The sequence below is a fragment of the Dermacentor albipictus genome, chromosome 1 (assembly GCF_038994185.2).
Source record: "Dermacentor albipictus isolate Rhodes 1998 colony chromosome 1, USDA_Dalb.pri_finalv2, whole genome shotgun sequence".
Taxonomy (NCBI): Eukaryota; Metazoa; Arthropoda; class Arachnida; order Ixodida; family Ixodidae; genus Dermacentor; species Dermacentor albipictus.
Genome location: NC_091821.1, coordinates 88,699,811 through 88,717,596, shown reverse-complemented (window position 1 = coordinate 88,717,596; position 17,786 = coordinate 88,699,811). Strand labels below are relative to the sequence as shown.

Genomic DNA, 17,786 nt, shown 5'->3' with positions numbered 1-17,786 from the left:
CAAATTTTAGTCGCGGCGATCATGCTGTACAGCAATGCGATCAATTCGATATCATGATTCGCTATCACTGCGATCATAGCGATCTTGGGGCTGCTCATCGTCATCGCGCACTGGCATCGTCCTGGTGCCAGTGTGAGAAAAGAAAAAAGCAAAGAAAACAAAAGGCACGGACGCTCTTGCATGTTCCCGTGGAAACAGGAGGTCCCATTTCAGTTTCCAACTAGTACTGAACCTCCTTCTGTATATACTTATGTAATTATCACCATTCTTGTCATTAATAAACTGATTCTGAAACAGTGCCAGCAGAACCATGCGACTCTGCTCCAGCAACAGGCAGGCACAGATAAGCCCCAGACATCCCTGCCTGCTCTCGCTCTCCCGCTCAGGCAGCAAATGAAAAGAATGTTGCTATGTTTAGTTTTATTAACCCTTTTAGACGCCGAATAATTCTGTTGATTGAAAACTTACTTTCACCACATTTCTTACTTATTCAGAATCATAAAAAGCATATAGCAGCAAAAAAGATTAAGAATTTTGAATTTTTAGGGAGTTTTGTCAAGTCTACAGAATGTGGTCTGCATGCGAAAACTCATTACAGAAACATCAAATATGAAAAAAATCAACTATTTAATGTCTAGCAGGTTTGAAAAGCACCTATCCAGCTACTTGAACATAATGCCTGGTGTGAAACATTCGGAAAAACAACGAAAGAAGTCAACCTGCTACACACAACATGCTTGCGACAAGAAAAAACACCCAACTGCCTACCTTCTCACTCGTTTTGCTAAAACACTCTGCACTTATTTATTTGTACTTGCAGCACTATTCTAATTAGAAGTGTTTCAAGATGTATGCAACACACATTAAATATTTTAACTTATATCAATGCTTTTGCTGTTCATGCAATATCTTGGTGTACGCAACTGTGTACACAGCGCCTGAAAGGGTTAAGGAGGCCTAATTGGGTGTGGCTCTTCATGCCCACTGGCAGCCAGAATGAGAAAGTTAGTTTTACATGCACTCTGAGATCAATACAACACCCTGCACCACGCTGGCAATCTTCCACTGATGCCTGCCACAGCCAAAGCTGCCAAAGCTGTTGGCATAGTGTGGCACAGTGCGGTGTCGGTCATTTTTCTGCTTTCAGTGCAACTTGGCACAGCAATTTGCTTGAGTATCTAACAGACACAATTCATAGAGGATTCACACTCCTGCCTCTACAATACTAAGAACCTCTTGTGCAACTAAAGAAGTGTACATTTGCATGCAGCAGTGGATGCATCCTGTACATAGCACCATGCAAGTGCAAGTCAGACATGCCAGAGGCATCCAGTTAGTGAGCCCTCTGCCAGATGGTTGTCAAATCTGAATTTACTTCCTGGTGCTTTTTTTGTTTCTGTTGTGCAGTCGCTTCACCAACGTCTGAATCACACAGAGTATACAGTGCAATGTGAATGTTAGTGTTGAACAGGGGGGTTTTTTTTTCTTTCTTTTTTCAATGTTACCTTTCGCTGTGCCTCAACGAAAGTCTGAACAAAAGCACTAACAAACATAACTGGCCCATTTTCTAGCCCGTAACTACTGTTTGCAGCAAATTTTTGCAGAAGACCTGCGAAATGCTCTCTCTTCACACCCATGTGATTTGCTCAATTTTTAAATACTTCCATGGGCCCTAGTACACAAACCTCATCTACATTTCGAAGGACTTACTTACACCTAACCTTTTACACTTTTAATTATAGATCCCTACACTCAAAATTACTATAGAAATAGGCCTAAATATACTATTATCCCATCATCAATTATAATCTGTTGAGGCAGAGCTGATCACACAGAGCCTGAACAACCTACTCAAACAGCCTATGATTGTATTCTACCTTACTTCAGCCCCACAACACAAGGCCTTTCAGCATGCCTTTAAGCTAAGATATGCGTTTTTTTTGCTTTCACTGGCTAACAGAATAGCCTCCTGTCATACAGCCCATATGTACTTTTCTCCACCATTGTTAAATGTAAAAATTGTTTACTCAATTGTGTTTTCGGGCACTTTAACGTAAACTGCAATGCACATAAAGTGACAGCTAATGATAATAGGTTAGACTGCATCCTTACCAGCCTATGGTTTCTTCGAGCTTCACCTTGAAGCTGAAAAAAAAAAATCATTGACAACAGTTTGTATTGAAAAACAAAATAATGCACACATGCAAGTTGAACTTGCACAATTCAACACTTGTACTGAATTCGGCTACTCACCGGAGTTAGGTCTCCACAAAGAAGCTTGAGAAATGTACTTTTTCCAACACCATTCGGTCCAACAACAGCCACTGAAAAAAGTCATTCACACACAATTTAGTGGTTGATAAACAATAGAGGGGAAATACTAGCAACATTTGTCTTTAGCAGAAAGCCTATCATGTCAGAAAGAGCCAATAACTGTCGTTTCTGATGCTGTAGCATAGCTTAAATGACTAGGCTAAATACCTGCACCGTGTAAAAAAGTGCCAGGTGCCGCCTGGCAACATCAAAATCCTACACTACGTTTCCTGCTATGTCTAGTTTCAGCACTGTTATTAGAGTTCAGCTTTGTTACAACAACCTTTCAGTCATCTCTAATGACCTGCCATTCACAAAGAAACAACTGGTTCTCTCTGCATTCTAAAAAGTGTGTCTGCTTGAACCTGCCAAGCCAGTTCACAGAAGCAGCGTGAAAGATCAAATGCAATATTTGTGTCTCACCCAAGCATTGTGTGGACAACCAAAACATGAATCGCAGATGCTCTGAGTAAAGCTAAACAAATGTACGTGTAAAAGCTATACCCCATTTGAGAAATTCCATGTGCAACATGAATACACACTGGTGACAAGCGATGGATCGGTCACACAGCATGATACAACTTGGTATCAATCCCTTAATAATGCAGAGTGCTTTACGCAACTAGCAAACTAGCACCAGCTGTTTTGAGTAAGCGCTTCCTGTAGATTGTCGCTCCTCTATGTGTTGCAGTAAAGAAAATCCCGTGAATGGGTGCAACTTGGAAGTATTTTGCATGGTCATCACTGCTGCAACTTATGCAACTTTGTGCAACCTTTAGAGCTTTTTGGACGCGTCTATAGCCATTTGAGCCCTTGGAGAAAGTAAAAAGCATGCATTCATTTTAATGTGATAGCAATTATATGCACACTCCAGGCTCATTTCTGCCACCGTCATTGTTGTCGCCATGATCTCTATAAAGTGCAAGTGCAATAACATTGTGGCCACACACTATATGCTGTTGGCGCGAGATTGAGTCTAGGATGGTGGCTTGATCTCGCGCACGCAAGGGGGCAAGGCAGGGAGGCCAATTCAGTGCACTCTATAATTCTCTCTTATCTCACGAACTCATCCAAGTCACCTATAAACGTGGGTGGCTTTTTGTACCTCTGACTGAGTTGTCACAATGGCTGGTACTAATGTGCACACCTGCCAATCCGTAAACTTTCGAACTCATAAAAATTCTGTGAACATAACAAAACAAAGTGGAAGGAATGCGGAAATCTTAACACCTGCCCTAGGCACACATCTTTTGTAAAATACATACGTATTTCATAACCATAATTTACCTTTAGGCACAGCATATAAAGCAGCAGCAAACTTGAAAACACCTGATACTGACAAGCGGCACATTCTTTTTTTGATCACAGTGATATTTTCAGTGACTTTGCTGTTGCCAATTTTGCATGCTTTGGTAGCATGTCTGAACCTTCTCAAGGCAAGTACCTTTCTGGTTAAAAGGGTGGCACAGGTGCCGTCACCATTTCTTTTCTGTACACAGTTTTTGGGATCCTGCGCTGCCTCGGGCATTTTTGAAAATCTCTAAAACATTTTTGGAAACATTTTTCATAAATCTTGACGCAAAATTTGTAAAATTGTAGGACAAGCCCAAACCTATGAAATGTAAGAATAATTTTGGAGAGTTGGCAGGTATGCATATGTTATGCAGCAGGTGTCAAGCATGACCAACAAAATTTGCGATTGCTCAATAACCTGCGACTACATTTAGGTGCATTTTTCATTGACATCCAGCTCAGGTTTTGCCCCAACGATTTGTTTAACATGTCCATGTAGAAAGCTCTGGTGTAATAAAAGCAAAATCTCAAAATAATGTTGAGAAAGGTACTCCTTTTGATCAGCGTCTCCTCCTAATGGATGGCAACAGGCAGTTTTCCAGGACAGATAAGGTAAGGAGCACAGCATAATGGTTTGATCACGGCAACAAGTGCCCTTTACAGCTGCTGTAACATAGCCGAGAGCTCTAACCAGACAGCAGCAAGTCCTCTTAATATTCACTACACATTTCAGCTCTTCACATTATCTGAACTGACATGCATGCACATGCACACACATTCCAGTCACCTCCTTGCAAAACCTACCTCTTGAAGACATGTCAATACCAAAATCTAGGTTCTTGAAGAGTAATGGCTGTCCTTTGTACCCAAATGTGACATCTGAAATAAAGCATACGCATTATAAATAGAAGTAAAGTAAATAATGTGCAAAAGTGTAATTTAACCTAGGAAACTCAAATGCAGACCGTGACAAAGCTAATAGTCCTATTCTGATGAACACAGCCAAAAGTAACAAGTGCACACCCTATTGCATGCATGCTGTACAGCTCAGTCTTACTAATCTAAATGAAGCTGAAAACAGACTAGTTGATTCTTAAATGCTAAATGAGTGAATCTGAAAAGGCTCTGAATAGAACCAACACTTTATACAGTAGTGTCAATTCCTGCTAAGCATTCGGATATATCATTGCACATTAATGAACAATGCCTTATTCTCTCATTGGCATTTACTGGCAGCTGAATGCAACTGACAAATTTGTGTTACTTGTGAACTTACTATAAAGGCCAAGGATAGGCGGGTTCAGTGGTGGCGGGTTTGGAAACTTAAACTTTACAATGTAGTCCTTGGGCCTCTGGATCAACTCAGCAGGGCCATTTTCTTCCTCCGTACCCTGCAGCTTCTGCTTGTTCTTCTGCTGCTTCCGTGTCAGAGCTTGCACTGTGGTTTTTGTCTAAAACAGGAAGTGTGCCCAAGATTTGAAGTTCAGTATGAAGGTAGTGTGTGTGGCATATACAGGCAGCACTCGTTAGAACAACAGACTAATAATCCATAGAGAACGGTCTGCAGTATTTTAAGCCTGTTCAATCAAACAGTAAGGCCACTGTATGTTGTGAAACAGTGGTTTTTGACTATTGTAACCTGGAGGCAATCGCAAGAACAATTAAAAAATCTAAGGTTGAATACGTAAATAAAGGAACGCATCTACAAGGCTGTGAGGAGAGAGTGGCGGCGAAGGCAGACCAGGAGCTCCAAGTGAGGTGATGCAAGGCGTAGTTCTTGGAGGCTTAGCATAGGATTGACTGTGGTTGCCAGAGAGGACCAGGTGGAAAAAGTGCAGCGGCAAGACGGGAAGGAAGACGCAGATGGTGCGAAGTGTGTGTTGTGGTGTGTGCGGAGGGAAAGCATGTGGACAGCATGGGGGAAGAGTCGCGGACTGGGATAATAAAGTGAATGTTTGCAACGAACATGTCGGCCTGTTGCCATTTGCAACAAGGCAACCGTACAAACACACTAGCAGCACGCCGCATTGCTGTCCACTATTTTCCAAACATCTGCTGCCGTCAAATGATCATTTCCCTGCATGATGGAAAGATTTTCTTGTCAGCAAAATAAAATGTGTTCATGTGATATTACCGACGTTGCAGCCAGCTCCCTACTGTGCCAGCCAGCCCGAGTGTGTTGCCACCACCGACGATGCAAATATCTGCTACAATTTGTTTATTACGCAAAACAATGAATGACAGAATCAATTAATGTCATATTTTTTTATCTTTTGTGAAACCGATTACCACTGTCAGACCTCTAATACGAATGAGAGCAGCGATGAGAGGCAAATTCATCTTAAAGCTCACGTCTGGCTGCCGCTGTTATGCAGAAGAGATAGCTTAGCCGCAACACACACTTCACAGTCTGGGCGGCACAAATAGTAGCCCAACTCCTTTTTTGTGTTAATTGCTCACTATCAGAAGGTAATGTGTTCTCTAAACTACGCATTTTGCAATTGGCGGTGGCTCTTTTTGAAAGGCCATCCACTGTGGCTTCAAAGTAAAACAGCACCCTCGGCACCGATCTGACAGTGGTGGACGGTGGCAAGCAACTTAAATGGTCATCCCACAAAGCCATCACTCAGTGGGGCACCGTGTGGCACATCATGGCAGGAGGTTTGCTGCTAGTGCATTTGTTCCTTGAGAAAGTATTTTTCCCTTTCTGTAAGTGGCTGGATGAAGTTGCATGTGGTATAGTGCAGCATGCACACATTGCCACAGCAAATTGCGCTGTACATGCTTCATCCCAACAAATTTTTGTCCATTGTAGCCGATAGACTGTAAGAGCCGAGTCCATTAAAAGTAAAATTTCTTGCATGGATAATACAGACATATCAAACTAAGTGAATAGGATGGGCTGTTCAAAATACAGTAATTGATCTCACACTTCCTCTCTGAGTGATGGTCATAGCGGTGCACAATCTGCCATTTAGTGCCAGTTGGACATTGGCACCACTTCTGCCTCTCTCATTTGCCATCGCCTTTTCGGTGTTTGCTATGTTCCAAGGCTCCTCATGGTGACTAGCAGATCATGTGCTAACCCATATGTGACCGAGTTTCTCGTAGCTGAATAACGTTTGATGCCACAGAATAATCAGGGTGTCTACCATGTTGACATTTCCAAATTCCCTGAGTTTTCCAGGTTTTCCCTGAGTGCTTTTGCGAAATTCCCTGAGTGATGCAGAACTATGTTTTATGTCAAGTCGCGCTGAAATCCTATCGCCCTATGCTGTCACTCTCTAGTAAGCATATGAAAAAAATTTCAAAGAAAACCGACTTAATCCAATTTGAATACTAAGGAGTAGTGTTTATGTTATTCAAAAAAAAAAGAATATAAGGGAGGGGTTATTAAAATGCACAGCAAATAAAATGTCTTCGAAAATATTTTCAAATCTAGTTGGACATTCTCTAGTACAAATAAAAAGTAGATGCATACAGAACCAAATATTTCCGAATATGAGCTATTTCTATCAACTGATAGCATGCTCAGTGTCATGCAACTGTCCTGACATACTCTCAGCTCGCGCAAGACGCCTCAGTGTTGGGTTTCACTGCTTTAAAGAGTTTATTTTGGTTTGGATGAGGGACACCTGCATCTCAGCATCAGCCAACAATTTGTTTTTTAAGCGCAGGCTCCTTCAAAGAAGCGGTCGCATACTTTTTTTTTCATTTATTTACCCTTCACGCAAAATCACGCAAAACTTAATTCCCCGTTCATTCCTCAGTGCGTCGATCCTTTCTGTTCTCGTCCTCCTTTCGCTGCGCGTTCGCCCCAAGGACCATTTGAAGAATACTCTTGGTCAATTTACAGTCAACGTCCAATTTTTCGGACCCCCTAGGGGCCGTGAAAACTTCCGAAAAATCCGGCAGTCCGAAAAAATAAATTCATGTCTTTGACTGCCCTTAAGGGCTAAAATCGACACATGTACGTCTGAAAAAGCTCTGAATGCCTTTCAGTGCACTTATTAGGCATATCGGTGCTCCTAATGTGACAGGTGAGGGCGGGTGCACACGTGTAAAATTAAGGAATACATACAGTGTCCCGCGACAATTGCCCCTTCCTACGCTTGTTACGCTTCACCGCGTTACATGAGTATAATGAGGCGAAGCAGACTTTCGGGAAAGAGCATTATGCAATGCGCCGTGCTTTCCGAGCTTCGAAGACAAAATTATTACTGTCAGCGGAGAAATGAAGAAACACGGCACCGAACGACAAGAAGCTTAACAGTGAACGTCGAAGCAGCTAGGCCTAGCGTTGCCGCAGTGGTGGTTACGGCTGCCAGCGGATCTGCGTGCGAGAGCACCGGTTCAAGGCGGCGAGGTAATCAAAATAGCAGCGGTGGTGGTTTTCATTAATGCCGTCTCGGACCTGCGATCACGCAAAACGTTTAGACAATCGGACGGCGAAGAGTTCTTGCGTCTGAAATTTCAGACGTTATGATACATTGACTCTTTGGGGTACGTGGTGGTGCCGCGAAGCCGTCCGAGTTATCGGGAATCCGGAAAGTCGGTCGTTGACTGTACACTGGCAACTCCTCCAGCCGACGACAATTCGTTACGAGTCCTGTCTGTTTCTCGAGCCAGCATTACCGCGACTTTTGACCCTCTAAAAAAAATTACAGCTAATTTTACCTGATAGAAGCACAAATTCCCTGAGTTTTCCCTGAGTTTTTCCAGACTACTCAAAATCCCTGAGAATTCCCGGTTTTCCCGGTTTTCCCGGTTGCTGGACACCCTGATAATGCACATTAGCAGGCTCAGACAGCCAGTGAGGATTGTTAAATTTTCCAAATTTTACTATGAGACAAATTAACAAGCTTTTAATGTAGTGACTTTCTAGTCCATTACCATTGTCAAAATAATTGCAATTGTAAAGGAAATAACATGCATGACAGTTCACTTACTCTTTGTCCCAATGTGTCAAAATTATCTTAAGACATGAAAATTCAACATTTAAAATGTTGGAACAAAACGCACAAAAGAATACCTTATACCAGAGAATATAAGGCAAGAATATATAAGTGATGTGTCTATAACAAAAACCTACGCCACTAGAAAACTCGCATGGCAAGAAAACTTGCTAAATCATTATCAAAATAAATGATAGAGTATTACCTGCCTGCCATAAGCGAAGAGGTCAACAGAAGGGACTACCTTGTAAAACACAGCTTGCACTATTTGTGAATGACGTTAGCTCTAGCATAGATACTAACACAATAGTAGATGCCCTCTCTTTAGACTTCGAAAAAGCATTTGATAAAATTCTGCACAAATGCTTGTTTTTAAAACTATGGCACCTAAATTTAAGCCTCCCCATCTTTTATTGGATACACGACTTCTTGACTAACCGTCAGCAGTGTGTTTACGCTAACAACACTTTTTCCTTATGTCCCCCGTTCTTTCTGGCGAACCACAGGGCACTGTCCTTGGTCCTTTACTTTTCTTTATCTACATTAATGACGTTCCTACTGACATTCAGTCTAACACCTGGCTATTCGCCGATGACTGCGTTCTTTACTGCCCTGTACTTATTCCCCCCGATTCCCCCATTCTTCAGTTAGATCTTAACCACATTCAAGCATGGTGCGCAAACTGGTTAATGAGCTTGAATATTAAACAAACCGTGCTAATTTCATTTCATCACAGACAATCATACCAAACTTTAAGTATGCCATTTCGGGATCAGAAATTCTCCCCGTGAGCCCTTATAAATACTTAGGCATAAAATTAACTTCTGATCTTTCTTGGTCATTGCACATATCACAAGTTACTGACGACGCTAACCGTGCACTTGGCTACTTGCGATGAAATTTAAAACTTGCTCCTCCTTCATTAAAGATCCAAGCATACTTAACACTAGTTCGGCCTAAGTTGGAATACGCATGTGCAGTGTGGGACCCCTTTGAATCTACACTCGAATCATACACTCGAATCTGTCCAAAACCGTACGATAAGATTTGTTTATTCAAATTACTCATATTACGCCAGCGTATCTGCCTTTAAACCCCACACCAATATTAAAACCTTAGCCTCACGATGAAAAATTTCTCGCCTTTGTCTTTTTTATAAATTTTTATCACGTATCAACTTCCCTATCTGCTAATGCTCCCGTCCCCTGGACTTCATGCTGCATAAGCCATGGAATGGCAGTTTATCCACCAGCAGCACATTCTTCAGACCATCTGCATTCATTTTTTTTTACAAACAGCCAGACACTGGAGTGACCTGCCCACCAACACCATGCACCACTCCAACTGCAGCGAATTCAAGGAATTCATCGATCACCTTACCTACTGATGTAACAGCCCACCCCTCATGTAATACCTCTCAACGGGGCGCATTTGAGATAAAATAAAATAAATAAATAAATAAACTGCTTTCGCTGCAAATTTATCACAGTGCGGTACCAACTTCATCGTTCAGAGTAGTACAGCAAGTATAGCAATCACAAGGAACGTCAGTTTTAAATAAAAGCAACACAGGGCACTTACAGCAGTTTTGCTGGACATGCCAGATGCCTTCATCAGCTTGATCTTTTTCTCCTGCTTCTCATACTCCTTGACAAGTTCTTTTCTTCGTTGAACATACATTTTCTTAAATTGGCCTGTATCACAGAAAGAAGCTTTTTAGAGGGATCTCTCTGCATGTACATCTATACGTGTGAGTAAGTGGCTCAATGAGTTCACACTACAGAACATACAATAAATTTCTGTTATCAGCATGGTCCTCTACGGGAACCATGCGAAAAGCCCACATTAAGCATGCTACCATTTGTACATTTTACAAAATATCATGGATAAACATGCCTTGAAACAAATGATATATTGTGACAGTCTGATGTGCAAAGGTAAGTTTCTAAAAGTGGAATGTGGTACTAGACAGACATAGTCAGTCGGTCGGTGGTTGGCAGCGATTGCAGTACCTGGCAATATGGCCCACGCATCTGCAGCTGTAGAACATAGGTAAATGACGATCAACAAACTGCTGCTCGAAGCGCTCAGCCATGTGAGGGCATGGAACAGAGTAAAGTGGTTCAGGCTGCTGAACAGGATAAGTTGTCAACCTGCGTGTGCAAACCGGCCGGGGCAATGGCGTTCTCCGTTTAACTGCTCAGGAGTACACGTGCCCTGACGTGGTGATGGGGCTCCTCTGTGGTTTGTCTACAACACATACCAATGGTTGCCAAGGAGCACAAGGTGCTGCAGGCACCATGTGTTGCAGGGAATAAGCAGCAGGTTGTTGTGTGATGTTGACCACCAGTACCTCGTGTTGCAGCAGCTCTTTACGCACAATCTGCCGTATGCTAGACAAAAGGTTGGTAGATGGGCTCACATTGATGCTGGCAACAGTTGTCACATTTGCCAGTCATCCAAATATTGGCGCAATGCGACATGTTTTCAAAAAGAACTTTACAAAAAGAATTACTCTACCACAGGCCTCCATGTAGTAGAATATTCTATTCTACCTCCATGTTTCCATCTTGAGTGCTATGCGTGATGATCCAACATCTGGTCACTTGGAATCTGCATGAGCACTCTACCGCATTCAAGAAAGGTTCTACTGGCCTAAAATGCATCAGACCACTGAACGATACATGTCCAGCTGCAACGAGTGTCAACGTCACAAGCACCCAATGAGCGCTTCTCCTGGTTGACTACATCCAGTGCCACCTCTAAACACTCCTTTTGAGCAAGTCAGCATTGACCTCCTCGGTCCTTTCCCACAGTCGACTGAAAGGAATTAGATTTTCATGTGTGACGATCATTTGACGCGCTACTGTGAGACAGCTGCTATACCATCGGCTACTGCAACAGAAGTACGTCTTTTTCAGCTGCGTTTCGTCATTCTCCGATATGGAACTCCCAGTCATCATCAGCAATCATGGGTGGCAGTTCACTGGAGACGTCGTCGAACAGATGTTTCATCTATGTGCTTCAAGTTCTCGCCATTCCACCCCATAGCATCCTAAACAAATGGCCTTATGGAATGCACCAACATAACTATTACAAACATGCTGCCCATGTATGCCACGTAAGATCATAAGAACTGCAACAACATGCTACCTTCCATTACTTATGCATTTAATAGCACCTCACAGCACTAAACTATGGGCCTACACTCCCTTTTTTTCCTTGCCCACCTTTTAAACACAAGACACTATCTTCCCGTTTTCCAATTACAATAATCTTTGCATATCTGAGACCATCCTCTCTTGCTGCAGAGTCCTGATGACTTGCTTCTTTGTGAACTCTTGTTTCTGAAGACCACTCAAGGGCACGCTACTACCACTAATGCCAACACGTGATATATGACCCTGGTTACTTAGTATAGCTGCGGACATCAACAAGAAAACTTGGGTAATGCAAAAAACTGCTGGCACACTAATGGACCCTATGTTATTATCAATTGCATAAGCAAATTGACCTGCCGCATAGCACGCCTCATATCGAATGGCCAACGGTCAGCAAAGACTGAAGTTACACATGTAGCCCATTAAAAGCCCTTTATCTCTCGACAGCCTGTTTTACTTGCCCGGAGGGGAGAAAAGAGGATGGAAGGAAATATGACAGTCTGATGCGTGTTTTGGGTTTACAACTCAACAGAATGTGGGGCACACAAGAAAGGTGGAGAAGAGGAAGACTATGCTTGGCTGGCTAGCTGAATCCCGACAGAAACTCGGCTGATCAATGCCATCACAACTAACATTATGTGGCATCTCAATAAACGCCTTTCGTGGGTGTAAAATTATGTTAGATGTGTATGCTTCAGCAATGATTATCACAGTATCAATTACTATTGCTGCCAACCTGCCCACCTTAAGATTATTAAAAATTCTGCAAACACCAGCAAAAGAGGGGGGGCATGGGATAGCAAGTATTTTTTTTCCCACAGCACGTATATTTTAGGGGGGGGGGGATACAGTCGGACTTTATAAATGCTGATTTACCTTTAGAGGCACTACACAAGCAGCAGCAAAAGTGGAAAAACAGAGACTGACGAGCAACAAATTGTTTTTAAATCGCAGTTACTTTTTCAGTGACTTTGCCATTGCTGATTTTGCCTGCTATGGTAATTTGCCTGAATAAACTTCTTCGAAGCAAGTACCTCTCAGGTATCCTTTCACTATCTCAAGACTTCCAAGGGTATAGTAGTCAGAGACTAGTGAGCTGCACTTTTTGATAAAAAGAATTTTTTTGTAATACACGATGCAACACTAATAAAATTATCCCCCTCAGGTGCTGTGTCTGCAAGTATGCAAGCTAAAATAGTGCGTCAAAAGCAGAATCACTGATAAAACTTGATATTTAAAATCTGTTGCATAATCTTGAAATATGAATAAAGGGAAAATCAGACATCCACCCGTTCGTAGCAATTGCTACAAAGAAAACCCATACGGGTTCCTCAAAAGAAAAGCCTCAGAGTTGAAGAAAAATTCGTCCTGGTCCGGGACTTGAACTCGGGACTACCGCCTTTCCGGGGCAGCCACTCTGCCATCTGAGCTAACCAGATGGCTAGCAGATGGCAGGGCGAAGTCAAATTTGTCGACAACACGAAGCAAAGGCAAGAGTTTGACGTAGTAGTTGTTTGACGTAGTAGTAGCCCGCAAGGTGGAGAGAAGTAATGAATAAAGGGAAAATCCGACATCCACCCGTTGCTACAAAGGAAACCCATACGGGTTCCTTAAAAGAAAAGCCTCAGAATTCAAGAAAAATTCGTCCTGGTCCAGGTCCCAGACCAGGAAGAAAAAGAGCTTAACCATACACACTAATATAAGGCGATATAGAGCAGCCGACGGATTATTCAGACTTGACGGAGAATGCCCGAAACACCTAATGAGCGGAGACCTCCTGAATAATCAGTATAATCGGAGCGGGTTATGTGCAAATTTCTCCTTAACATGCAACTTCACAGCAGCAAGAATTTTGCCTTATGGTGTGGATTCACGGTAGTAAGGCACACACTGCCGTGAAGCCACACCACAGAGCCCACAAAATTTATCAGCCTCACACATGAAGCAGGAGGGTCACTGATGCTAAGGATTTGGAGAAATAAATGTTGCCTTATATTTGAAGAAATATGGTACTTGATTCTAACACACCCTCAATTGTAACACACACCCCAATTTTCATATTTCAGTGAATTATATATGCAATGCCCTAGATTGTTCCTTCACCAGTTAATTACGATAATAGTGCAAGTATAATACGGTAGTAGCAATTCGTTTTCACTTGGACAAAGATAATTTATTGTGTCCGATCTACAGTAGACTGGGCATCCCTCATTGTCACTGTCAGAGGCCTCCTTATCACTATCAACAGCTCAGGGCCACTCGTCTTTGGTGCTACCTATGGCATCAGAGATACCCCACTTTTAAATGCCTTGCATGCCAGCCTGACAAACTTATGAAATGGTCACAAAGGTACTAGGCTCCCACAGCTGCAGTGACAGGTGGATTGGACTAGATTACAAAATTTTCTAGGGCATGCAAGCCAGAAAAAATTCAAAAATGAAAGATGGGTGGCGATCCAGCCCTGAAGATCACACTACAACTTGCTGGGTTTCTAATTTTGACATCATCTAGTAGCATCCAGTTGATTCTTTATAAGTAAACATTAGGACTACATTACACTCTAAAGGAACAAAAGAATAAACCTAGCAAGTTTCAAGAACATTTTCTCTGCCAAAATTGTTCAGACAGGAGAAGATATTTTGAAATCCACAACATAACACTGACAAATCAAGGCTGAAGTTTCGACACAAAATTTTAAAAATTTCCCCTTGCAACAATGGACCTTTTCCTGCCAAATGAACAAAAATAGTTTTGAAAGCGTACTTAACCAGTTTAAGCTGATTTAGTGTTGCTCTTAAGAGTCTCTTTGATAAACATGGCCCGAGAGTAATGACGCCTAATGGAGCAAAAACCTTGCATTTACACCTACAACCGACAAAAAGTAACAACAAAAAAAGGCAAAAAGAAAGCAGTCAGATTAATCACTCACTGAAATTTCCTCTGTAGTAGAAAAGCTTTTGGTTGTCTAGATGTATGACATCTGTGCAAACATTGTCCAAAAAGCTCTGGTCGTGGGAAACCACCAGAAGGGTTTTCTTCCAGACTTGAAGATAGCTGCAAGCAAATTGGAAACTAACCCATTAGCGCTAAAATTTTAAACAGAAAAATTTGCCTACACTAGTACCAAGGAACAGCTATGGCAGCTTGCATAGTTGTCTGCTAACATAACTGCAACAAGACTGTAACAACTGACCTTATGCTATAAGGTGCAACAGAAAAAGCTCATAAATTTGAGCAAAATAACACAGTTTCCAAGTAACAGTCATTTTACCACAACATGCTTCTTGAAAAGATGCTCTCCACCAGAACTGCTTTAGAAATCCGGGAACTTATTTTTACAGCTGACACATAGAAACCCGGGCATAACAAAATTCATGACTTGATGAAGTTTTTCACTGGAAGTACCGTAAAAACCCGCATATAGTACAAGGTGGAATTTTTGGGACACAAAATGGAAAAAAAAGTTTTATCCGCATATAATACGAGTTAGGAGAACATTTATTGAAATTGCACTCCGCACTTTAATCGCTGTCTTCCTCAGCTACGCTCTCTTCGGATAGTTCCTTGTCGGGCATATCTTCCCAGAAGTACTCATCCTCTGTGCCATCGAGCGAGTTCGAGATGCCGCACTTCTCGAATGCGCGAAGCACAAGGACCTCTGATATGCTGGCCCATGCGTCCACAATGCACTTGCATAGCGTGGCTGGCGAAGCCCGCTTCAGCCGCCTGGTCGGCGTCACTGCAGGCTCACCTGAGCGCATCCAATCTGCATAACACCGCTTGACCGCATCCTTGAACGGCTTGTTCACACAAACATCTAAAGGCTGCAGCTGAGACGTCATCCCACCCGGGATAACGACGAGTTCAGTGCCAGATTCGCGCAACAGCCTCTTCACTGAGTCGGCCAAATGGCAATGAAATGTGTCCAGCACGAGGATGGACTGGAACGACAACAGTTCGCCAGGCTGCCTACACCAGATGGACTTTATCCAGTCGAGCACAAGATTCTCGTTCATCCAGCCTTTCTCATGGCATCTCACAACCACATTTTTTGGCAGCTCCTCACCTTTAGGCACTGTCTTGCGCTTGAAGACGACATAGGACGGGAGCTTGCGTCCGTCTGCCGCGCACGACAACATGGCGGTAACTCGCGTTTTCTCGTTGCCAGTGGACCAGACATAAACTTGTTTAGAGCCTCTTCATGCACCGTGAGAGGCGATGGCATCTCCAGATAAACCGGCGTTTGGTCAGCATTGCCGATTTGCCCTAGCTGGAAGTTCTTGGATTTGTGCAGCGAAATAATGTAGCGCTGGAAAGCCACAAGCGGCTCTTCTAACGATTCTGGCAGCTTTTGAGAAATCAAAGTTCGGCGGCGTAATGAAAATCTAGCACGGCACATGTAGCAATAAATCCAGTGCTTGCTCGCTTTGAAGGCAGAGCTCGGTAGCCCTTTCTCGCTTGCAAGCTTGCTTCCTTGCTATGCTTCCTTCTGTCGACGCCATCCGCGAATGCTTCCCTCGTTGTCGCCAAACTGCCTCCCGGCTGCACTGTTGCCGATGTCCTGTGCAGCTAAAATAACTTTTCCCTTGAAAGCAGCCGAGTACTGTTTTCGTGGTCTGGACATCTTGGTCCTTCAATGTGGAATAAAAAAAGATGCACTTCGCAAAACGTGGTTTGCATGTGTGCTGCCAAGGTGCGCACTCAACAATAAAGAAACGATGCTGTAGCCCCACAGCAATAACGAAACCAAGCCATAGCCACGCAGCAATAACGAAGTCAAGCCATAGTCATGCAGCAATAACGAAACCAAATCTTCGAGCCCAAATTTCTGACAAATTTTTATTTGGATCCACATATACTACGAGGCGAAAATTTGGGACGCTAATAATAGGAAAAAAAACCTTGTATTATATGCGGGTTTTTACAGTACTTTTTTTATTTGAAGGGTCGACTATATACATTTTCATGTACCCATCAATCATAGCTGCATATGGTACTGTAGCGAAGGCTGGTTTGCACAAGGCAGGAGAGTCCTCAAATCACACTGCAATTTCTACACACATCACGTTAAGCCATAATAAACAAAACATGCACAGGCCACACTAAGAGGATGTGGGAATTAGGTCACTAGCAAAAGCTACTTACTTATCAAGCCAAATGACAGCATTCAGGTCCAAATGATTTGTCGGTTCATCCAACAAGAGTAACGTAGGCTCAATGAAAAGGGCCCTGGAAAGAATGGAACCTTCCAGTTAGGCTAGTCAGGGGATTCTACTAAGGCATGTGAAATTGTTTATAAGATGCATGTGATGGAAGAAAGCCAGTCATTCACCAAGGTATCTGCTCAATATAAGATTGCTCAGCTAATGTTAAGGAGAGTGCAGCAAGTACACAACTGTAGAGTAAGGGTCACCCTGACGTGGCTGTAAGAAACAAGGGGAGCACTTCACAGCCAAATGAGGTACATTTTGTGCAATGATAGTACATAGTACAATAAAACTGCCTTTAAGACAAACTCAAAGGGGCCATGAAAATCTGCCATATGAGAATTTCATCTTAATGGTGGTGACACACAAATGATAGAGTGAGAAAGAGGTTTATAGTATTTACAGAAAAGCAGAGAGGTCAGGTTTATTTATACCTTGATCTGGCCTGCTCCCATTATTCCAGTTGCACCCAACTATGCATTATAAAAAAACAAGAAATAAAACAGTACTAACCAAAAAGGCATACCATATAATCTCGTGTAAGGGCCATAGCCCCCCTCCCCCCTTATTTTGGGCTAGATAACTGAGAAAATATATTTTAAAATTTGTTAGTGTAAGAGCCACATCCACCCTGCGCACCTTCCAGGGTAAGTTCTGTAAATTCCTGCATCCTGAAATTGAACTTCCGAGCTACATCTCGGAGGTGCGGAACAACGGCTGTACTCTGCTGACAAACATGCTGAGGTTCAGGACACTAAGCTTGCAGACAGTTACAATTAGTTTTATATTTTTACTGCGAATAAAAATTTACACTGAAATCGTGAGGAAAAAAAATATGAAGCCCTTAGACAAGTTTA

General features: G+C 42.6%; 1 protein-coding gene across 1 annotated transcript in view; it reads right to left on the bottom strand.

Annotated features, from left to right (window-relative positions):
* Positions 1-17,786, bottom strand: part of LOC139048721 (ATP-binding cassette sub-family F member 1) — a 49,353-nt gene that overhangs the window by 14,393 nt on the left and 17,174 nt on the right. The window contains exons 8-14 of the mRNA XM_070523236.1: positions 16,868-16,951; positions 14,652-14,776; positions 10,143-10,255; positions 4,883-5,057; positions 4,411-4,485; positions 2,254-2,324; positions 2,113-2,145 (exon numbers count right to left, since the gene is read on the bottom strand). Coding sequence (XP_070379337.1) covers positions 2,113-2,145; positions 2,254-2,324; positions 4,411-4,485; positions 4,883-5,057; positions 10,143-10,255; positions 14,652-14,776; positions 16,868-16,951 — 676 coding nt within the window. The remainder of the gene's footprint in view (positions 1-2,112; positions 2,146-2,253; positions 2,325-4,410; positions 4,486-4,882; positions 5,058-10,142; positions 10,256-14,651; positions 14,777-16,867; positions 16,952-17,786) is intronic.